This window comes from Gymnoscopelus braueri (assembly GCF_963280865.1).
Source record: "Gymnoscopelus braueri genome assembly, chromosome: 16".
Lineage (NCBI taxonomy): Eukaryota > Metazoa > Chordata > Actinopteri > Myctophiformes > Myctophidae > Gymnoscopelus > Gymnoscopelus braueri.
Window position 1 is genome coordinate 28,767,959 of NC_137616.1, and position 25,273 is coordinate 28,793,231.

General features: G+C 41.2%; 1 protein-coding gene across 1 annotated transcript; it reads left to right on the top strand.

The window, feature by feature from the left end:
- Positions 1-509: 509 nt before the first annotated feature.
- LOC308102918 (structural maintenance of chromosomes protein 6-like) lies at positions 510-24,954 on the top strand (the record flags this gene model as incomplete). The annotated part of the gene is made up of 27 exons (XM_080452770.1): positions 510-614; positions 992-1,108; positions 1,863-1,977; positions 2,235-2,340; positions 5,470-5,606; positions 5,967-6,028; positions 7,223-7,303; positions 8,601-8,702; positions 9,175-9,294; positions 9,382-9,480; positions 10,182-10,328; positions 10,449-10,537; positions 11,509-11,673; positions 12,742-12,920; positions 13,951-14,152; positions 15,483-15,597; positions 15,718-15,878; positions 18,855-18,990; positions 19,088-19,168; positions 20,338-20,508; positions 22,080-22,217; positions 22,439-22,584; positions 22,931-23,056; positions 23,453-23,558; positions 23,701-23,853; positions 24,022-24,119; positions 24,852-24,954. 27 exons carry the CDS (start codon positions 510-512, stop codon positions 24,952-24,954), a joined length of 3,360 nt encoding a protein of 1,119 aa, XP_080308896.1.
- Positions 24,955-25,273: the final 319 nt, after the last annotated feature.

Sequence of the window (25,273 nt, forward strand, 5' to 3'; positions counted from 1 at the left end):
GGGGGACCCCAGGAAAATGAGCTGATATGGCATCAAGATCACTTCAGTGTACCCGGTAACCACTTTGACCTATACATTGGCTATTGGAAATTGCCGATTTACATGCTCACAACATGTTGCATCTTGAATATTTTAACACAGATCCTGTAGGCCTATAGGGGTCTCTGGCACAAAATATTTTAAGGTGGGGGTCCGCGGCTAAATACATGAAAAAGTTTGAGAACCACTGTCCCAATAAATGAGGAAACATTCATTGTATTGAGTTATTTCATTACAACTGGGAAAGCATCTGTCATTTTAGATTTTTGCGTTGCTATTCAAAAATAGCAGATATACAAGCTCACAGCCTATCACTTCGTGCCGCACTGCGAGGTTGAACATCTACTATTTTTGAACATTTTTGAAAAATCTTGAAAGTGGGAGAACTACTGATTTAGAACGTATTTGTAGAATCGGCCTCGGGTCTTAATGGGTTATTTCATTACTTTACTTGTAATTAGATCATCAATATGTCGAAGAGACCCCGACCTGACGAGGATGAGCCAGGAGACCTCACACAGGATGAAGAGGAGGATATTATTGACAAGTTCTCCTTCCACAGCACTGCCACCCAGGTTTGGAATAGTCTAACACCACCCCTCAAAAAGTGCAGTTCGTTGGGCTCATTTAAAACAACCCTGAAAATTCACCTTTCAGGAGGCCAAAAAACGAGGTAGTACTATTCTCCCGTTAGACAGACGACCCCCCCCCCTTTCTTGTACATATAGCATTATCACCCCCCCCCTGCTTTTCTTATTTATTTTGTTTGTACATACTACATAATGTTATCTTTTTCAGTTTTTTTTGTATTGATATTTGAACTGTGGTGCCACTATTTATGACTATGAATTGAATACCAAGGACCTCATTGGAAACAAGACCGCTAGGACTTTTTTGAACAGACCTTTTAGTCAAAGTATTTTAAATGTAACACTGCTGTTTTACATTACAGCCAGGAGATCTCCCACATGTTGAAGACGATGAAGAGGAGGATATTATTGCTGGTCCCAGTCAGACACAGTCTAGCCTCGCTATTCAGCCTCTGAGACAGGCTGGATCATCACAAGAGGTATTATTATTATTATTATTATCATGGTACATCTGCTGCCAACTTACAAATATCGTTCCTCTAGGGTGGAAACCTTTATATTATGTCCAAAACCGTTACTCTTCAGGAAATGTTCAAATGTATCCGATGTAGTTATTATTTTGTCACAAGCTCTTTTTATATTACTTAATTGGGTAAATATTTATAAAACCCACAGGCACTTAATCACTTTGACTTTCAATGTTTTTTTTAAAATAGCAAGAATAGCCGTTCTACAAGCTCACAATGCGTCAGATCGTGGCACTTTGAGAGCTTGTAGATAGGCTATTTTTGCTACGTTTGCGTGACACTGTACTACGAATTAGGGTATTAATTTACGAAAAGACATATGTTGAAATATGGAGATACAAGGTTTCTACGTTCAAATGCTAGGTTCATTTTGTTTACCCGGCATCCTATAGTTTCAATGTACAGATTATTATGATGCTAGGTTCTTGGTTTACTTATGATACTAGATTAATGAGGCACTACGCTGTCTCTGCATTTAATGTATATGTTAACCTTGCTTACTGTAAGTCGCTCTGGATACAGAGACTGCTAAATGCCTAAATTCAACTCTCCTTGAGAGTCTACTTCTGGAAGGCATGCGTTGATGCAGTGTACTGTACACATGATAATGCAGCCATGCAGAGATGGTTAAATTCATATGATGTATCTTGACGTATCATGGTATGTATCTTGACGTGTAATAACACAGATGTGTGTTCATCTGCAGGGTGGTGAAGTGGGCATCGTGGAGAGCATTAGCTTGAAGAATTTCATGTGTCACTCACTGTTGGGCCCTTTCACTTTCGGATCCAATGTCAACTTTGTTATTGGCAACAATGGAAGTGAGTGAAACCACTTAACTGTTTATTCTTTTCATTCCTTTAACCCATTGAGGCCGATTCTAAAAACGCCTTCTAAATCCTGACTTAAGTTTTCTGAAAAACTTCAAATATTTATTCAAACATTACAACAAATGTATCTTCCTATATACCGTACATGGCAACAAGAACCCCAAAATGGGTTAACCTGTTTTTGTTTACCTCAGTATGTACACTTACATCTATGCTTTCTTTCTGTGCTCTGTGTCATAATGTTACAGGTGGGAAGAGTGCTATTCTGACAGCTCTCATAGTGGCCCTAGGGGGGAATGCACAGGCCACAAACAGAGGGTCCTCCCTTAAGGGATTTGTGAAAGATGGAGAAAGGTAGTGCATATTTACATATTTATACAGCACATTTCCAACAACCAGGGTCAAACCAAAGTGCAACCAAAGTGCTGCACAGAGCATATTAAAAGCTAGCGAGAAAAAATATGTCTTTAAGGATTTAAAAACCTCCAATGATTGAGCACAGCGATGTGGAGTGGCAGGGTGTTCCAGAGTCTAGGGCCGGCCACCGCGAAGGCTCGGTCACCTCTGGTCTTGTACTGAGTATTGAGCACAACCAGGAGTGACTGGTCAGCCGATCTCAGGGCTCTGGTTGGGATGTATGACTGAATGAGATCAGATAAATATGTAGGGGCCAGCCCATTTTGGGCTTTAAAAACTAACAATAAAATCTTAATCGATTCTAAAACGGATGGGGATCCAGTGGAGTGAGACGAGGACATCAGAAAATACATTACTCTTTTGAGGATTGTTAAGAGTGCGAGTTTGAAGTTTTTCTACTTGCTTTGTGTATTAGCTTTGTTGTAAATGTATGAACTAAACCTGAATATTATTTGTCATAGGTATACAATAAAGGCTTATTCCATAATGTCCAACAAATGGGGAACATTTGAATGAGGAATGACAACCTAGGACAGGGTTGGGCAACTTTGATGATGGAGAGGCCCACTATATTTTCTCACTCACTCCAGAGGGCCACATTGCATATACTGTCGGGCAGGCACCCCTTATCTCCGTATATAACACTTTTTCTGTAAATTAATGCCGTACTTTGTCAGTCTGTCACACAAAAGTAGCACAGATCTATAAGCTCAAAACGTGTCGCAGTGCGACGCGTTTTGAGCTTGTACAGTGTAGTTCTGCTATTTTTGAATTGGAATCCTGAAAAGTAAAATTTTTATTTCATTTCAAATGCATTTAGTTATACTTATGTTAATTTTATGAACTTAAATACAAATACATTGGACATAAAAAATACAATAGAATGTTAATACTAGTCATTAAGCTACTAATATAGACTGAAGTAATTAAAGCGGGTCATGTTTGCATGTTTGAAATTGTAAACAGCTGAAATCAATAATATATCAGTATTCCGATATTAACCTACGGGCCGCATTAAGGTGGGGGCTGCCCCCGGGCCGTCAGTTGCCCATGTATGACCTACAGTAGGAGAAAGAACTAAAGGCACAGCTCTGTTCCCTGTTCTTCTTGGCAACTTATAGTCCATGAGCCAGACAAGATTTCATTATCGAAAGAGTGGGCAAAACCATACCTATATTAAATTGTTCATAGGGTCAATACGAGTAAATAAATATATGATAACCTCTCCACAGGAGCAGCTTTTTCATGGTTATCACACATTTTGTTATTTTCCCCATACGTACATGACAGGTGAAAGAAATTACAAATTTTAAAAAGAGTTATCATAATGAAACTTCCTGAGTTGATTACTTACATGGAGACAATGATTTATCGTATTACAAGTTTTCTGAAATTGTATATTTAAATATGCAAATTAGGCATTTAGTCCATGAGCCTGAGCCCCAAAATTGAGCCAGATATTGAATATTCCCTCGTTAAAAACCTTTGACTCCAACATCTTAACAAAATGAAATAAGTATGTTGACTCTGGCTTTGTCCAATGTTGATTCTGGAAAGTTATGCAAATTTGGGCATATTTTCCTAATGCCTAATTTGCATATTTAAATATACAATTTCAGAAAACTTGTAATACAATAAATCATTGTCTTCATGTAAGTAATCAACTCAGGAAGTTTCATTATGATAACTCTTTTTTAAATGTTGTCATTTTTTCACCTGTCGTACGTATGGGGAAAATAACAAAATGTATGATAACCATGAAAAAGCTGCTCCTGTGGAAAGGTTATCATATATTTATTGACTCGTATTGACTCTATGAACAATTTAATATAGGTTTGGTTTTGCCCACTCTTTCGATAATCATCGCTCAATTTTGGGGCTCTGGCTCATGGACTATTACTACTAGACTAGTTCTTTCTTTTTAACCGTTACCTCAGTTCAGTTCAGTTCAGTTCAGGTTTATTTGTCATATGTATAAATACAAGTATAAATACAATGAAATTTGTTTTGCTCAGAGCATTCTCAGTCATTATATACACATAAACAACATCTATAGTGCAAAGAAAAGACAAACACAAAATACAAAATAAAGTGCAAGTGAATGACCATACAGTGCAAAACAAGGTCAGCTGTTCAACAGCCTGACTGCCTGAGGGAAGAAACTGTTACTGAGACGGGTGGTGCGAGAATAGATGCTCTGGTAGCGTTTTTTGGAAGGAAGTAGTCTAAACAGGGTATTTGCGGGGTGGCTGGTGTCTTTAATGATGTTGTGGGCTTTTTTCATACAGCGAGTGGTGTAGATGTTGTGGAGACTGGGTAGTTCTGTGCTGCCGATGATTTTAGCTGCTGTTTTAATGGTCCTCTGCAACCTGTTGCAATCCTGAGCGGTCGTGTTACCGTACCACACTGTGATACAGCCAGTTAAGACACTTTCAATTATGCAACGATAAAAGTTCACTAGTCCTTTTGTACTTAAGCCAAATTTTTTAAGGCGCCTCAGAAAGTACAGTCGCTGCTGCGCCTTCTTGAGGATGTACTCGGTGTTGAATGACCATGTGAATGTGTCTGTGATGTGTATGCCCAGGAATTTAAAGTTATCAACTATGTCGACAGATGACCCTTTGATGGAAATGGGGGTGTGGATACCTTTGGACTTCCTAAAGTCTACAATGATTTCTTTGGTCTTATTGGTGTTAAGTGAGAGGTTGTTGTTATCGCACCATAGAGTTAGATCTTCTATCTCCCTCCTATAGGCCCTCTCATCACCGTTGGTTATTAAACCGATCACTGTGGTATCATCCGCAAATTTAATTATGCTGTTATTCTCACATCTGGCGACACAATCGAACCTACACAAGATGTAACGATAAAGAACAACCTTCAACCTTTTTGTTTGATTTACCATTTGCCCTGTTGAAAATGCATGAAGTTGCACTGCCTCTTTCCCAGTAACACGGTTTCCTTCCTGGTCTCAACTCAAATGTCATGCATGATGTAATACTGTTTGATACAATTTGCCTCACTTGCCACCAAATGGATCTGTTCTGTGTTCCTCTTTTCTCACAGTTCGGCTGATGTTTCAGTCACCTTGAGCAACAGAGGGAAAGATGCTTACAAGCCAGAAGTCTATGGTTCGTCCATCACAGTAGATGTGAAGATAACGCGTGAGGGGGCAAGAATCTACAAAGTGAAAAGCGAATCTGGTGAAGTCCTCGAAGAGTTGTAGATTAAAGGGATATTTCACTTTCAAACACAAAAGAGCACCCCCGACAGTTTTTAAGTTGATTCAGTATTTAGAGATTTGATATTCATTTTAACAGACACGCCCCCTTCTTATACAAACCCATTGTAACTTCAAACTCTATTTTAACCATGATAGATTCATTGAAAACACCTGTTCTGGTTACAATTAAAATTACCATAAACATGTTTGAAAGTGAAATATCCCTTTAAATACCCATTCACTAGGTGGAGTCGAGCATGGACTACACTCTATATTCTTTATTCCCTCAGCTCTGTTTGTCTATTTTATTTTTCCTTACAAGTTATCTCCTGTCTCATAGGTAACACTATCTCATCCAAAAAAGAAGAGCTCCAGGCAGTTCTGGACAATTTCAATATTCAGGTATAAACTCTGCTCCATATGCCTACATTGCTTTTCCAGCTACTTTAGAAATGCACAGTCCATCTTGATCTACTTAATAGCAATATCTTGTTTAAGGTCACGTGACTCTGGGTTTTGGTGGCCAAGGCTGCTTTGAAATAGGAGGCAAGCTAATGTTAAAGAGATATTTAATCTTCAAATACAAAATATTTCACTACCTTGATGCCTCTGACTTCCTGAAGGTTTAGTGTAAGGGCCTGTATCATCCACGTCATTGGTGGTCGCTGCACACATGGGTAATATTGATGTTCAGATTTTGGTGGAGGAAAGACAAGTGATATTTATTGATATATTAACTCGTAATAGTAATGGTACCCCCAAAGTGCACAAGTACATCGAGAACAGTCATATCTGATGACTGCATGTCAAAGAACACCCTAGAAAGCCCCCGTATAGACTTACATTATATGAAATTGGCATGTTCAGAAGCAGAGATATGCTCTTAATTTGTGTGACGCCGAAGGCATGAAGGCCCCAAATGTCAACCCCTGAACTTACCTTGCTGTGCACTAAATATATAATTCACAACTTCTTTCACTATTTGGATGACCCAAAGGAACATCCCTGAATGATTACTATTGCAATTTCTTTTGGGTAAAACCACAGATTGACTGTACTAGGTTCCATTTCAGGGCTTGCCGGGTCATTTTTATAGCAGGTTTTCTGAGGGTGTGGCCAATCCAACTCCACTTTGTCTTTCGGATTTGTAAGTCAATGGGATCCTGTCATGTTCTTTTCCATAGGTCCACATAGCTTACTGTCTCTCTCCACCAGATGTGTAGGATTCACTGAACGAGATACCTCTGCTCAATGATTGTGGGTGCTTGAGGCGCCCAGAGTGCTCCGTCAAACATTCTGAGAACGCTGAAATGTGATGCTTGGGCGCTAGGAAGAGGAGCGGTCCAGCATGTGTTTACCATAGAAGCACCGGCAGCTTAAGAACCGCTTTCTGTGGTCACAGCCCCTATATGTCCTGTCTTGATAAAACATTCAGTTAACTCAATTAGATTTACTCAAACAACAATAAACTACTCAGCAACAGTATTTTGTGTGAATGTGACTTTAGTCCTCTACTTATCTTATTAATTCTGGGTTTACTTGACCAGCATTTGCAGTTCAAGCCACGGTTTCACTTTTTTTGTTTTTGTTTTTAAGGTGGACAACCCAGTTTCAATTCTCACACAAGAGATGAGCAAGCACTTCCTACATTCCAAAGGAGAGGGTGATAAATACAAGGTGAGTTTAAGCTTGTTATCCTTTTAGCTTTAATGTCTAAAGGTAACTCCACCAAACAGACTACTACCGACTGGCAGTCGAATGATGTCGGGAGATCAGTCAGCCAAAAAAAGTTGCTGAATGCACCTGAGAAGCCGACACCACCAGATGGCTACTATGGTGCTAGAAATAGCCTATGGCTTGATGTTTTTTTCAACAACAAACGCATTAACATGTAGCCTACATGCTTAAATCATTTGAGAAATGATAAAGATAACTACTGCACTGCAGGGTGCTTAGGGCAAGGGCACAAGGTTCTGTATTTAGACTATTTTGACAGCACAAGAAGAAATCTTTGTTTGTAGGACACCGGCAGTTTAACCCTGCCGATTCTCAAACGATTGTTATAATTCAAAGTTCTCCATAATCTGTAAGTGTCTATGTTCATACAGTACAGTGTTCATTCGGTGTATCAATCATGTGTTTATTATCCCTCTCATCAAACGATATGAAGCGAAAAGCATGTCAAGAGGCGAGTGGGCGCACATACCTGAGGCAGCCAAAGCCCTACTCACCATCAATCCATCCATGTTCCACTCACAATTTAGGTGGCATTTCAAAGATGTATTCCTTCATTAATCGAATGAAATAAAATAAAGGTTTTTACAGCTGTTTTTCCCATAGCCTAGAAGTGAAACAAATGGAGTTCACTTATGCTGCGCAAACATATCTGATCTACAAGCATATCACGCTGGACCGTTTTTTTGCTTGGAGATCAGATATTTTTGGGCAGCAGTAGCAGCACTGAGCAAATAAACAGTCGACAGCTGTTTGAATGAGACGATCCCACGCTGTGTCTGCATTTTGAGCACACATGCAGCTGTAGTAATATTAACATACCATGGATATAATAAATGTACCACATTTTAGAAAGGGTCCCTAGCAGCCAACCAGAGAGCTCTATCTCCTCTCCGCCTGCCCGCTTCTACCCGACGGTCGAAAGCCGACCTTATACAACCGAACATGCTCAGTCGGCAGTTCCGAACCGACGAGACGGTGTGCCCATTCAACAGCAGATTTTCGGCAACCAACGCTTTCCAACACTTGCCACCGCCGGTGCAGTGGAGAGCTATCTTAACTGTACCACGTGCTGTTTTACATTTCTGACGAACAAAGTATTCAATCAATGTTTAATTTCCCCTTTGGGCAATACATTTGTTATTTGTGACAAATGTGATCTATATTCTTTTGCAATTGCTATATTTGTTGAGGTCACACTGTACAGTTAGATTGCTTATTTCTATTTCCCCCCATGCAGTTTTTTATGAAGGCCACCCAACTGGAAAAGCTGAAGGAAGACTTGATGTACATCAAACAAAACAAGGACCTCACTCTGTCTAAAATGGAGCAACACAGCGAAGTAAGATCGCATCTGCTCATTCAATTGATATTTATTTGTATTGCACATAACCAGTTAAAACCTAGTGTCCCTATTCTGGGGCAAACATTCAGTGAGATGGCAAGTCTGCAAGCTCACAACGTCACTTGTATGAGCTTGTAGATCATCTATTTTCTTTAAAGATATTAAGTGTATAGGGACGAAAGCAAATAGCCTAGTATACTGTATACCCCTGGGAGATTCTGGTCAACTAAGTGTATATAGGGCTTTACAGGACAACATTTGACTCCTTAGAGAGATGTCCCTCACCTTTATTATGTACTAAATTATATTGATGCTGAATTGTATTAAGACTTAATACAAAATGTAAAACTTGCCGATATGATTGGATTTTCCATAGCTCAGTGTTTGCTGTCCAGCCTCAGAAAATCAAAGCTTGTCCATTCATCCTGTTGAATGATGACTATCGCTAATATATCTGACTTTGCTGCAGTGCTTGGCAGACCTGAGACACAAGTATCGTGAAAAAGAGGAGCAATATAAGAGCTTGGAATCACTGGATGAGATGGACAAAAAGCTGAATGAGCTGGCAAAAATGATGGCCTGGGCAATGGTGAGAGCAGCACAACTGTGTAATTAAGTTTTCAGTATGTCACGCAGTATTGACAGGATAACACTGACCGTGGGTTAAACATGGCAGGTAAGCAACTTGGAGCAGCAGTTGCAGCCGTTGAAGGATAAGCTACAGGCCGATCAAGGTTCTATGGCAAACTATGATGAGAAGGTTCAAGACTGGAAGGTGAGTTGTCCTATATTCACTAACAGGTTAAAATTACCATTGGCCAGTTATGCTGTATGTTACATAAGGGTGAAAATGAGCCAGTGTGTAACTCATGTCAACACTTAACCCAACACGAATATTTCACATCAAAACTATTCATACAGTTGGTGTCTTATTCATGTAGGTTGATGCCTTCATTTCCGGTGATAATTGACCTCGTTTTGAATAAAAATGGCACTATCGGCATGTAGTATTCATGGCATATTTCCGTGAGCGGAAATTATACAATTTAAAATATATTTTAGAATGTCCATTTCTGTTAAACAGCAAGCTATACTGTATATGTTTAGACTAATTTGATTTAGAGAAGGACAAACGTACGTGACTGCAAAGACGTTTCACAGAGTGCAATTGTGTGAGCCAACACAACTTTGAGACAACTGAAAACCTTCAAATGACTCAGATAAACACCTTAGACTCATTAGCCTTTCTATCTACTGATGACACAGTCCAGCTCTTCTCACAAGGCTTTCTTTGACAATTGGCAAAACAAAGTGGTCAAGTCTGTGAGACTAATGTACTCATGAAATGACAAATTAATTTCACAAGAGTGAGTCCAACGCCCCCGGTGTAAGTTAATAGACAAAGTGAGTCTCGTTTATAGAATGGTAATGTTTAAAACTTACTATTTCCCTATTGACTGTCTACCCCCTGTACAGAACAAGGTGGCAGAGGCTGAGCAGAAGTTCAAGCAGATCCAGGAGCAGGTGGAGGGCATCACACAGCGCTACAAGGATCTCCAGCCACAATGTGCAGAGCTGAAGGCCAAAGCCCAGCAAAAAAATAACCACCTCAAATCTGGCGAGGTCAGACTTCAACCGCAATATCGAACAAAACCATAAGTCGCTCCTCTATCACAAAGTCCACCCATGGTAGATTAGAGGCAGAAGAAGCGGTTTGACCCATGAACAATGTGTCTCTTTCAGGTCGGTGTGCACAGATACAAGGCCACCATGAAAGCTCTGGAGAAGGACAAGGCCCAGCTCTCTAAGAGGATAGAGGAGCTCAAGTTGAGGTACCAACCACTCGCTGTTAATCCATCCTCTATATATCCCCTGTTTGTTTTAACCTAACGATTTGTATCCACAAGGGTCATGAGTCACTTGACTGATTACAGCAATAAGTAATAGATAGAGCCACTGTAAATATAATCCATAGTAGATGGAAAAATCCCTTCAATCCCAGTTTGATAAAAAAAAGAAGCATATTCTAAGTAAATGAAAGGTTTTTCCACATAACACAGACGGACAAATCTTTAAACACGAACACACAGACTTGCCCTCCAACAATTGATGTTACAATGTATTGGATGTAGATGTGGATATGTGTGGAATGAGAATCTCCTGCATCGCGTAGCACAAATCATTCTTTGAATAGACTTAACATCTTATATAAACACAATTGACACAAGGAATTGACACTCACTTCTGCTGATTATAGGACATTTTTAATCACAGATTCATTGAGAATTAGGAGTGAGGGAGACCTCTGAATCTTGTGGGCTCGACTCGCCGAAAATGGCAAGCTCACAAAGTGATCTACACACGACGTGTTGTGAGCGTGTAGATCTGCTATTTTTGGCGTCGACAGCATCATGCAGCGAATTGTGTATTTGCTGCTATTTGGGGAAATATGGTATCTCTGTGTTCATGTCAAGGTGTGAGTTTGTCCATAATGTGTTCAAATACAATGTCCATGTACAGTATTTTGCTAGAGAATCACTGTTTACTTATCCATAATAAAACTTTCCCTTAATGGAAAATCCTGCACTATCCACATGTTTCACACAGATTTAATGTTTTGGCTAAATAGTCAACTATCGATTTTAAATCATCGAATATCATATCGCTATAAATGAAATAAATATCGTCCAAGTATCGTGATTTTTTTTTTGTCAATTTCTGCTTCTTGATTAATTACGCCAGTGTTCATTGATATTGATATCGGTGCCTGAATGTTATATATTTTTTCTTTCCCTGCCTCTAGCATCAGTAACGGCAATGAGGCGGAGAGTCAGGCGAGGGCAGTGCTTATAGAGCAGCATGCGGCTCAGCTGGAGAGTTTGAGACACCAGGACTCCACACTGGGCCAACAGATCAACCAGTACCAACAGGCCATCAACCTCACTAAGGATGAGCTCGGCCAGATGAAGTGGGTAGTAGGAAATGGGAGAACTGACTGGTTGGCAGTAGGGATGGGGATCTGATTGGAAGTAAGACACTTATGACCCAACACAGGATCTAGTGGGATGGCTGAATTGTTTTGCATTTTATTTTTATTTCATGTGAAAGTAGAGGATCAGAGCTACAAGTTTGGGTATCACTTGGCATATACAGATGGGGCAGGTAAACAATTGATGGCATACACAACAAAATTCATTATCCGTTTAGGACTGAATCACTGAAAATGTAATTTCGGACTTTGTAGTAGCAGTAGATGCCAATGGTCAGCAGCCATTAATCAGGCTCCTGTGGTGCAGTTAGGGGTTACGTTTATTGTTCAGGGATACTTAGACACAGACTGGGCAAGCTGGGGGTCAGACAGGCAACGTTCCTATTTCCAGACGGCCTCTTTACACTCTTGGCTACAGACACACCGGAGAGGAGAGTGTGTGTGTTTTCCTGTTTTCCTCATACAATACTGTATGGGCAGTGACACAAGATGGGCAGTGAGTCACTGCCCATCTTTCGCCGCAGGCTGAAAACTCACCTCTTCAGGAAACACTACCCTTCCTCTTCGCCTTGCCTACTTGTTAACTAGTTGTACGACGAACTCTTGTTTTATTGGATCTTGTTTATTCGATACTTATTTGTTTTAGCTCTAGCTCATTTAATTTTCCTATTTGTCTCATCTGTTTAAGAAAGTAGGTGGCTGATATATTGCACTTTTACCTTAGCGCTAGGTATACTCTTAGTTGTTTGTTTTAGAAGAGAATGCACTTAAGACTTCTGGTGATTAGTAATTTCGTTCCCTACCTATGTTGAATGCATGTATTGTAAGTCGCTTTGGATAAAAGCGTCTGCTAAATGACTAATGTATTCTAGAAGTGCTTGGTTCTAATATGGGACATACGCAGATTTAGTGAATGGACCAGGCTTTAGGTCCCTCGATGGGTTGGTATAGTGAGTGAACCATCCTACATGTGCCAGAGCCACACTCTCTTTGATACTCCTTTGCCTTCTTCTGACTGTTTTTGACTCTTCTCCTCCCTGTCATCAGGCGAGCGCAGGACACCCTCCATAGGGCCATAGAAGCAAACGTAAGGAACCTACAGACAATGGAGGGCAGCCTGTACAACCGCCTGCGGCGCTTTGGAGAGCACATGCCAGCGTTCCTCAACACCATCCAGGAAGCCTACAACAACCGCCAGTTCGAAAAGAAACCCCGTGGACCACTGGGTAAAACTCTATTATTGTTTGGAGGGGGGCAATGACTATTGAAGTACATAACTTCCCTTTTATGCCCATGGGCATGCCCCTTTTGTGCCTATAAATGGAGCTGACTGATTTGTTTGTGCCTGATGCCATGACGACACATTGAGGTTAGACAACACACGACACATTTGAGCGTAGCTGGCCGTGGTTTGTTTATGGTCATGTTGTCAGAGTGACGTGGCCACGGTCTGCCCGCCGGCCAGCCCTCCCATTAGCCAATTTTAATATTTGATTGTAGGGGGGGCACGGTGGCACAGTCGGTAGTGCTGTCGCCTCACAGCTAGAAGGTCCTCGGTTCGATTCCCGCAGGGGACGCTGTGGGCGCTGGGGGTGTGTTCTCTCCTCCGCGTCATCAGTGCCCATACCCTAGGTGGGGTTGGCGAAAGGGCCTTTCTGTGTGGAGTTTGCATGTTCTCCCCGTGTCTCCTAGGGTAGGTACCCTCACAAAAACATGCAGTAATCCTGGTCACTATACTGCCTTCCCCTGGCCAGCCGGGGCGCCTGATGGAGGGGAAGGGAACTGGTTGGAATAACGTGTTCCTTCCACACGCTACGTCCAACCAGGGAAATTCTCCCCTGTCAGGTGACAAGAAGGTCAGTTGGCTCTCATGCATTGAAGGAGGCATGAGCTCGGCCCTGGCCTCCCTAGGTTGGCAGAGGGAAGGTAGTGCCCAGGATTACATAGACAATTGGCACTGGGTGTAAAAAATAGGGTTACAAAATCGTGGGATAAACATTTAAAGAAAGAAAAAAAAAAAAAATTTGATTGTAGGTATGTAATTATTGAACTAAGCGGAGAATTGTCATGATTCTTGGCTATTAGTAAGCCAAGCCAAAAACATAAATCTGTCGTTAAAGGCTAAAGGTAGCTCTCCACGGTGTTGGAAAGCGTATGTTGCCGAAAAGTTGTTTCTCACTACCAGACATACCTAAACGCCAGTGAGACTACTAGTGACAGCAGCTAATAGTCCCCATTTTTCTCTCCCTTCCTTAGGTTACTGTATTGGCCTCAAGGACCCAGAGATGGCCCTGGCTGTGGAGATCTGTCTGAAAGGCCAGCTGCAAGCCTTTGCCTGTGACAACTATGAGGATGAGAAGGTGCTGAAAGGCCTCATGGTCAGAGCATTCCCCGGTGGCCGCAGGCCAAACATCATCACAAGCCCCTTCATCCCGCAAGTCCACAACACCAGCAGGAGGTAAGGGCTGGTATAACGGAACAATTTTAAGAAGATTGTATGAATTATTTATTTTAGTGTAAGTGCCAAAATGCAATCATCGCTTGGTTCTTTATCCAACAATTTAAATTCTGTTGCCAAAAACCTAGGTGTCTTATTCAATCCCAGACTAAACTTCTAAATTTATTTCGCAAACTTGTTCACCCAACATTGGTTTTGGTCCTTTACCGTTGGTCAACACTTCAAAAGACGTGTGTGTATTGCACCTCTTTCAAATCAGCACAATTATCATCTCAGGAATATATATCAGAAGAATTTAAACTTTTAAATGCACTGAAATCATCGTAGTTTATTTTATTTCATCACACTTCCAAATTATACAGAACGCTGCTGCTAGACCCAGGAGATGATAACTTAACCCTATATTAACGGTTGAGGATTGTTTTTTGGATTCGGAGAACGTTGACTGGTAACATTGACGCCCCGACAACAAAAGCACTATTCCCAGCATTTTGTGTGCAATAGTGCATTTTGTTCCTTGAAGAGCCAATCTGAGGCAGAGTAGGGGTGGGTCTTCTAAGGATGCGACTAGGGCGGGGGAAAAAGACGGACCTGCTTATTGCCCCAAAAAAGTTGAATTGGTCACACCAGTGCGACCAATTAAAAGTTTTAGTCGCACTGGACAGATTTTTGGTGCACATATATCCAAAATGGTTGCACTCCGGAGTCCTGCAGACCCTACTTGGTTACAATTGCTTAAAAATGCCATTCTGCCAGTAGATGCCATTTAGGCTATTCCATATTGGAGTCTAGCTGCCAAGTAGTCGTGTACAATTGGAGACTATTAAATGAAATGTCATGTTTTTCTTACCTCTGTGAAGAAGGAATCAATTAATCCATGCACGGTGTGGGCACCGTGATCGCATTCTGGTATAGTTTGATACGATCTGAAACTCAACTGTCAGCCTGCGCAGATAAACCCCCCCCCCTATTTTACGATGCAGTAGTCTGAACCCTGGGTCAGCCTGATCATCATGCAGCACTAAAAGCACTTCATGCTTTTCTCTACTGGTCAGAGCTGAGTGCGTTTCTTCTCTAATCCACTCGGGTATTACATATAACGATAAACGGACCCTTGACCCGACCGAACTGGACCCAATAGACTGTGCATGACTCTAGTTCCCTTTTCCAGAGGGGGCATAAACATTTAATGTTTCGGGCCAGTGTCCCATAGCTTCATTTGATTCGCTCAGCAGCAGATTTGAACTTGAAACACATCTTTTGCCATTGTTAAATGTGTACATTTAAATGGTTGTCTGATTGTTTGATCTTGCATGCATATATGTGACAGGGCTGTCGACCATCGTGAATATCCCTCAGTGCTGCAATCTCTAGAAATTGAAGATCCGGTTGTGGCCAACTGTCTGATTGACCAGAGGGGAATAGAAAGCATTCTGCTCATCAAGGTGACAAGCAATAGCTCACTGTGTTTGGGAAAAGACCTTACTTAATCTAACAATGCTGCTGTAGATATTCGTTACAGCAATTGACTTAATTTTTGGGCTCTGCTCTTTTCTCTGAGAAAGGACAAAACAGAGGCTCGTCGAGTGATGCAGGGCAGACAGCCGCCAGCGAATTGTTCCATGGCCATCACTAAGGAGGGAGACCAGATCTTCCCTAACCGCGCCTACACCGCTGAACAGGACAGAGCCAAGTACCTCAGTGGAGACGTGGAGGAGGAGATCAGGTCAGCATGGAAATGATTTCAAGAAAGCTGTCACTCACCTGTTGATGTTGGTTTCCTTGTGTGCATTTTCTAACAGACCTGCCAACCTGTACGCATTGGTTGTACCATGCACACCTGTTGACGTCAAAGATATTTGTCCCTCCAAATTACGCAAATTACGTGATTTTGATTATGCACCACTTCATGCACTGAGTAGAGCCCATATTTCTTTTTTGCCAGGATACATACTGTAATAATACTTTCTGGCAACATTGCATCAAACAAGCAACTTTCTGTCTTTCTCGTACGTGCGTACACACACACTCTCCCTCTCTCTCTGTGTGCCTCTTTCTCCCAGCCTCTCTCGCTTTTTCCCTCAGTACGGTGCTGTGAAACGGACGCTGCGTGTAATTGTGACCGTAAATCTCCCCAATGACGACAAGTCAATGTTGACAAGACGATGCTGGTGTAACTAAAAGATTCGCTGACAAATCTGTGTTACATATTATCAACTACGATCATACAATATTGATGCATGATCAATGATCTACTGCATGCTTCCAGCTACCACTGAACTATATGCTACTAGTAGTGTAGATTCCATACACTGGACAGATGGCTAGTAGTGCAGTCTTCTTTAATACACTGAACCTGCTCAAATCTATAACACTTGATTTGATTCCTCTTGTTCCCCCTCCTCACTCTGTCTGACTGGTTCGTCAAGTGGGAAGGTTCATTGAACTCCTTTGCAAAGGTTTATGTATGTACATTATTTGCTAGCTAATTGATATTGCCATCAGTCATCAAGGATTAGCAGGTAATGATTGTAACTTGAATGATATACTATTTCAGAACAATGTATGTATAGGCAAATGTTGTGAATTAAAGGTTAACAAAATGTTAATGCTGTCTATTCAGGTATTGAAACAAAGTCTTGGCACTGCCCTGTTCTCAGCCCATTAATTTACAGTATAGTATATTTACATAATGAAAATAAGTGCTCATGTAAGTATTAAAATGTAATACTGTGGTGGCCTACTATGGTGCTGCTGATAACATCAGACTCATATAAATGATAGTAGTTCCACCAAAGCCACTAGGCTGAATGAGAAAATGAAGCCACACCAATAAATCAGCATAGAAGAATTGGCAGCATGGTAGTCCTTAAAATTATAATGACCGGCCACAATAACAAATTTAAATTGTCTCTCAAGCCCTGTGTGTGTGTGTGTGTGTGGCCACAATAACAAATGTAAATTGTCTCAAGCCCTGTGTGTTTGTTTGCACCTGCTCATTAACACTGGAACACAAGTCTCTGACTGTACTTCACCATCTTATCTTGTACAGGCAATAGGAATACTGTACATGTGCACGAGAGCTGCATGATGCTGAATAAAAAGCTGATTTATTGTTAAATAACGTGGTGATATTGAGGATAGAAAAGTTCAAGCAAAGTGGCGTGCATGAAAATGGCATGCCCCGGCACGCAAAACATTTTCCCAAGGGTTGGCAGGTCTGTAACATTCATACACACTGGCCCTCATTTATCAATGGAACGTAAAAAACAGCTTAGATTTGAGCCCAGGAATCAGCTTACGACCACGTCCACGTGTGATTTATCAGCAGGTGTACCCTGTCAATTGCAGCGTAAGATTTGTCGGCTGTTGATAAATGTGGCGTAGCCTCGCCCCACCTGTTTTTCGACATGAAGAGGCCGAATATGGCCAAGAAGAGGAACTTCTCTGACCTGTGAGATTACCCCACCAATCATCTCTGTGGATTCACACACAGATTTACAGCACGCACGCCGATCATAATATGCGTGGCATGGCACATGCTATTTGCATACTCGGGGCACAGACCCGATACCTGACACGCAGACACATCTAATAAGAAAATATGACAAAATAAATAAAACAAAAATTCGACCGCATTTGTAACCGTCCAGTAAGAAAAAGATACAAGTCTTTTTTGATTCTAGCCATAAGTAAAGATATCCTAAACAACCTGAATCATGAATTTTAAAAAATCCCTACGTGTTTGTTTCCTGTAGGCCTACGTTGTTGAATGACACTAATCACAATCATGATCGGAAGAAGTTGAGTGGAGCATGTGCACACTCTGCTGTTATGCGGTTAATAAAGGAGTCCTGCATCCACCTGTGGTCCGTGGCTGTGACACCACGTTACTGAGAGATGGCATGGGGCTGAACGTGTATAGAGTAATTGATGATTTGAATGCGTAAACATTAATGGAGGAAGGCTGGTGTGTGGTGGGCTGGTTACCTCTGATCTCAAGCTGCGGTCCCGTGGCCAAAACCCACAATGAAGATCACTTGCGCTGGGCACAGCTAGGCATTCGAGCGTTGTTCGAGCACCGTTTAAATGGCTGAATGATTAAGCATCGAACTTGGAACATTGTAAATATGTTATATTGTTTGTAATTGCTCGATTTTAATTGCTTGTACACTTGGAAATATCCTACCAATTTCATATGACACATCGTCGATGTATGCCTTTACAAAAAAAAAATTTGCACATGTATTAATTACTTTTATAGCTAATACCTTTTTGGAGTGAATACATATGTTAAGATGCCTGTCAGATGGTCCGACAATGCTGCTCTGCAGGTCTACGATGGAACAAACTGGTGTAGCCAAAGCCCACACGTCCTCCCAGACCAGATTTCAGCAGGCCGTACGCTCAAGTCAAAGTCACGATAGAATGATAAATCTCGGCGTATGCTCGTTTTTTGGTCTGCACTATATAAGCTTGATAAAGAGGGCCACTGACTACATCTGCTCTCATGTTGAGTTGCGTGCACTTTCTACCGTGTGATGGCCTATACAGTGGACAATGCAAAGAGTAAAAAAAAACATTGTGCATTTGTATTCTGCACTGTAATAATCTTGAGTGTTCAAGCTTTTTACTGTGACGACCTCCTTTCATGCATATCTATCTTTCTTCCTTGTTTTCTCTCGGTTCTGTTCCTTCCCAGACACTTGAGGAAAGAGCTAGAGAACCAGAACGACCAGACTGCTCGTTTTCAGAATCAGATGGCGATGGTGGATCGAGACATGAAGCAGAACGAGGCTCTGCTGAAGCAAGCCCTAGTGGAGCAGAAAAACGTCAAAGTAAGTTTCTGTTTTCACCTTGACATTCTTGCCTTTCTGTCTGACATCTTCTATGAACTATGGTTGTCCAATTGATATTCTACTTATTTTGTTCCAGGAAAGCGCAAGAAAACTGCAGTTTCAGCTGAATGAGCTGCAGAATGTAGAGGAGCCACAGTCGGAAGACCTCAAGCCCCTGGTGTGTATGCCAACACTGCTTTTGGTTTCCGGAAATAATAACCCACATGTTTTTCGTTATTTTATTCTCGCTGTATAATCGGTTCGGACAGATTCTTTTGTGCTGTCAGAGCACTTAAGGGATACTCAGTCACGTTTTTCATGTGCATTTCAGTACATCTTTGGTTCACAGAACAATATTTACAATGCAATCTAAAGGAAATCTCAGTGTTCATACAATTTCCATGTTCATTTCATGGGCGAGGCGGCAAGCATCAGCCTGGAATAATGCTGATACAGTTGATGGCCGCAATTACATCAACCTGATTTTTAATTGCTGATAAGATTACCATTTTGCCATTAACACAGCAAGCAAGGATAAGGCCATGCCCATCGAGGGTGGTAGGTAAAAACAGGACTGGTTGTAGTTTTCACAGACACAGATTTTACATCAGTGATGTCACTGGGGTACATTTCACAGCATGACTTTGTGTGTTTTGAACATTCCATTTCATAATGGAATGTTAGCGCTACAACAAATATTCTATGATATATAGTAAGGGTACCGAAAATGAATCGAAATTTATGTTCGATAGTGTATGAAACTGACTCGCGCCATTTCATTATGTTACTTTCTCACATGCGCACGTCCAAGGGAAGCCACAAGGGCGGCGTTGTTAAAAGGATGATACTAAAAAGTCCTGGGGACTTGTTTCCATTGTGGTCCTAACTCATCTCCTTAAGCCAATTAGACCTGAGGCCGATTCTAAAAATGCCTTCCAAATCCTACCTAGTTTTCTGAAAAAATAAAATACATTTCTTTTGCTATATATCGTCTGTTGGGTGGAAACCTCCTATGACCAAAACACCAGGCTTCAAATAAAAAAATGGCAGACAGACGAGCTCAAAACGTGTCGCTTCGCACCGCGTTTAGAGCTTGTAGCTCTGCTACTTTTGATACTTTTGTGTGGCGCTGTAGTATGATCAAGTAGGGCATTAGCACCCTCTAGTGAAACCACTAGAGTCTAATTAGTCATGAAGGGGGGTTAAGGGGACTTTTAGTGCCGAGATCATGGAATGAGGGAACCCTGCCACAGGTGTAGGAGTTCAACATCAGATGCACATTCAGAGTACACTGAACATATCTTAGACACTCCTCATCGCCTCATGTCATCCACCGCTCTCCCACAGGAGGAGGACCTGGAGGAAATTATGGGTAAGATCTCCTCTACAAATGGCGAGTTGAAGGCAGCTCTGGTTCAAATGGGCCAGCTCAAGACCGCCTCCGAGGAGGCAGAGCAGGAGTACAGTCAGCACAAGGAACAGATCAATGGCGTGTCAGAGGAAGTCGAACAAATCAAGGTACATACTACACATAAGTGGATACTAGAGATGTTTCACATTATTATATTGAGAATTGTTTTTAGATTGCTAAATTGCAGTAAAACATTTTCTCCACAAAAAACTATGCATGTACACAAGGAGGGAGAGAGAATTTGTCCTCTGTTTAGCAGCAATGATTCTCTCTGTGCCCCCTATAGCTCTAGGGACTCAACGGTACCTAGGTAATATTGAAAATAACTGCCTCCTGAGTGAACCAGTGCATGCGTAATTCATTCAGTTGGAGTTTGGGGACTTAGTCTGTTGAGCTGAGCTAACTGAGGGTCAAGGGGACTGAGGTCGGACAGTCTTCTGCCCCATTTATATGTAATATATTTGGCTTTTCTTTTTTTGTACATTTCTGATTATATTTACATCACTGTTAATGTGTGTGGGAATATCCTACAGGTGCTGAATATGCGGGAATCAATTAAAATAGGGGCCTAAACCAGGCCCTGTCTGGTTCATGGACCATGTTATATGACCTTAAGGAATGCAGCTTTAATGTGGCTCATAGTCTTCGAGGTGCATTCACACTGGATGCAATAAAAATGGAGTGGATAATGCATAGTTCTCTCATCACACAGGACATGACACTATCACTGTTTGCTTCGTCAAAAATCATTTATTTCTTTGTCGTGTCTTAACTAGGGCCGGGACTTTATAGAGTTAATTTCGATCAATTAATTACAGAAAAATTATCGTGTTAAAAAACTTAACGCATTTTAATCGCACCTAATTTTGCACCGCAGAATGTTTCTCACTGGACGAGTTTCAGACGGACCGATCATACCAGCGCACCAACCGACGTGGTTCTCACTTCTCAGACAACAACAAAGTAAACTGCAGCCAGCACAGTGCATGAATGCGGTGCGGGTCACGTGCGCGCGATTTTTATTAATACTTAATTAAACTACTATATAACAATAGTAACAACACACAGATCTACAAGCTCATAATGCCTTGCGCTTGTAGATCTGCTATTTTCACATGGTTACTGTATGTTTTATAATAATAATCGAAATCTACAAAGTAACTAGTTACTAAAGTTTTCAAATTGTAGTGGAGTAAAAGTACAATATTTGCCTCTGAGATATAGTGGAGTTACTGGAGTAGAAGTAAAAGTATTAGAAATTGGAAATACTCGAGAGTCAAGTGCAAATACCTCACTTAAGTACAGTTCTTGAGTACATGTACTTAAAGACGTATGCCAAAATCCATTTGAAAAAATTGCTTTTCACTGTTCTCAGGTCAAATATTGACATTCGATTAAAATGCGATTCATTGCGATTCATTAATTACAAAGCCTCTAATTAATTTACATTTTTTTAATCGAGTCCCAGCCCTAGTCTTAACTTGACTTAACATTGAATCGCGTCGCTCCAAATAATTGCGTCACGTCCGGTGTGTTCAGTTTAGCCACATTGATAAAAGGTATTCTGACATATTTAGATCAAATCGGCTTGCCTTTTTCGGATCCTACTGCTGCTAAGTGCTAAGGCACAAATTATACATTGTCATGTTTGTCCCCTTTTTCTCCTGTCCCAATGTAGGAGGAACTAAGTGTGAGTGACCAGGAGGTGGCGAAGTGTAAGCACCACCTGAAGCATTACCAGGATAAACGCAAGGGCCACATCAAAAGCATCCAGGACCTCAAAGACGGCCTGAACATCAAGGAACAGGAGCTCCAGGTACTGTTGATAGGGACAACAGAAGGTGTTTCTTTGCTGTCCTAATGTAAGTGAGAGCAGGTGCACAATTAGTTGAAACTAAATGTGGGGTTAGTAACGTAATTGGCAGAACTTCAAAATTGGTGGGGCGTTGGGGCTGAAGAGCTCGGATACGTTGTTGCTTTAATGCAAGACATTTTGTATGAATGTTAACCTTCATATCTCCCTGTGACGTGACGCAGGAAGCCGTAGCCAAGGCCACAGAGATGTGTCCTGAGCGACTGGAGGTGAATCGGACTCTGGCGAGCCTGGACACAGAGATAAGCCGTCTCAGGCTTAAGTTCACCTCCAATCAGGACCAGCTAGGCAACCGTGAAGAGATTTTCAGGTAGGTCACCTTGACACTTCTTCCCACCTTGTGTGTCCCATTATTGCATAAATGTAGACATTGCTTGGACTGGTGTAAAACTTTGCTTGCTTCTAGGGATGCAACGGTTTTCGATTTAATATTGAACCGGACGGTTCGCAATCCACAGTTCAATATGCATTGCGTCATTTTCGGTCGCAAAACACTTGTGAGCTTGTAGATCGTCTATTTTTGGCAAGGGACACCATTGGATTAAAATTAAATAAGCATATGATTAGCCTTCTACATTGACATGACGTCTTTTGTCTCTACTTGCTTCCCACTTTTAATATCTTCTCATTTCACCTCTGCATGTGTGAATCCCCAGGCAGTACCGTGAGGCCTCTCAGGACTATAAGACTATGAGCCAGCAAATGAAGTCCCTCAACAAATTCATCCAAACCGTGGATAGAATGGTCATACAGAGAATCAAGGTTTATGACGATCTCAGGAGGTTAGTTGGAACTAAAACGTGTCAGTATCTGTCTGTCGTATTTAAAGAGCAACCTAATGCCCTGTTTCAGCTTGAACAAGTGTTAAAATAGTGCATTCGAGGAACGCTCGATTAATGATCCACCAATAGGGGGCAGTATTATTTGATTGAAATTAATTAGCATTATCGAAATGCCTAATTTTCTAACTCAAACTTGTATTCGGAACCATTGAATGTTATATTGTATTTTCCTTGTTTTAGGCAGGACCTTTTGAATGAAAAACAATTTGAGGAAGAGTACTGACTGGATAAACCTGTTTTAATAATTAATCACATTTTTTGTATTTGACCAACTAAACTTTTTGCATCTTACCTCCTTTCGCTTCCTTCCCTCTTCTTTATCTATCTATCTCCTAGCACGATGGCGATTCGTTGTCAATGCTATTTTGATAATATGCTGGCCCAGAGAGGCTACTCCGGGGCTATGGTGTTTGATCACAGGAAGGAAACACTCACGGTCTCAGTAAGAATTCTTTATATGTAATGCAGATTTCCTGTCGGTATTGTCCAATGAAATCTATTCTTTGTAGGGCCGCATAATATTGAAAACAAAAATGTCATGAACTATATCAATTATTATATTTTGTATACAACCCTTTGTACAGGTACAGCCCGGTCAGGGTGACGAGGCTAATCTGAGCGACATGCGTTCCTTGTCAGGGGGAGAGCGTTCTTTCTCCACTGTCTGCTTCGTGCTGTCTCTGTGGTTAATCACGGAGGCCCCATTCCGCTGCCTTGACGAGTTTGACGTCTACATGGTAATAAGTCTGTTAGAATAAATGGCACGCCATTTTACAGTTCATATTATTGTATTTGAATCTAGTATGATACTAATGTTGGCTATAGATTGGGTAGTTACTGTCTATATATTTGTTTCTCTATATCTGTCTCAAATTCTTAGACAATAATACTGTCTTGTCTATCAGGACATGGTGAACAGGAGGATTTCCATGGACATGATGTTAAAGGTTGCCACAAGCCAGTGGAACAGGCAGTTCATCTTCCTCACCCCACAGAGCCTGAGGTTAGCCACCATGTCACATCCCTGTATGAGCATAAAGTGATATGCTGTATGACATTGCCACCTTTGTAACAAACAATGACAAGCGAAGGGTTGCACTCAGAATGATCGGATCAAACGTAGATGCAGTGTAATCAATACCATCTCAAGTGTGTGTTTATTTGGAGAAACAATAGTTTGATATTAACACATTGAGTGCCAGAGGTTTTTTAAAACGGGGTACAGCCAGTGCCAGCGTGTTTAACGATTTTTTAAATCGTTAAAATCGTCAAATGTTTTGTTCACGGTGATCCCCTCATTACACACACAGGGGTCTCGTAGAATCGAGAAGGAAAAAAAAATCAATATTCTGTAATCCGTTCCATAGTTGCAGCCAGTAGAAAATGGCATGTTTTGCCAAAAATACATAGTAAAATAAAAAGTACACAGGAGCCGAGATACAGGCTCTTAAAGTAATAGGTTAACCAGGAAGTGGATGGGAGTCTAAATCTTCGAAAAATATCTCCTGGTGCTGTGAAGGAGAAAAACACTTTCTTTTGAACTCAATGGTTGGATTATGAAAAACGGCCAGGGCCGTTTTGTGGCAATCAATGTGTTGGCCAAGCAGTCAATTGAATTGTGTTGGCCAAGCAATCAATTAAAATGTTTCCCAGATAAGTTACACAAGTTATGCCAGAGTAACCAATCCAGTAATCCATTAAATTGCTGTTAATATTGGTCTTTTTGTTTTCTCAGCTCTATCCCCACCAACAGACAGATCCGTATAAACCGGCTCGAAGACCCTGACCGCGGACAACAGTCTAGCGGACCGAGAGACGAAGAGGAGGAAGCAGATTAGGACAGTTGACAGTGTCTTCCTAATGTCTTCCTAATGTGTGTGTGTGCAGGTATAATAAAAGCCACATAATAAAAGCCACATGTTTGGTCTCAACTAATTACAATGAAACTTAAATGCTTTTCATGACAACTTTGACACCAGACATCTCTTGTGAGTCATGAGCTGTGATTGGTCTAATGTGGACAGACATTGTAAAGTGTATTTTTTGTTAATAGTCTTTTTATGAAGGGGGGGAAAAAAAAGACAAGGTGTCTGTCTGGTAACTTAACTGTTATGACCAAGGTCCGTCCAACATGATCCTTTGAACCAACAATGGAGG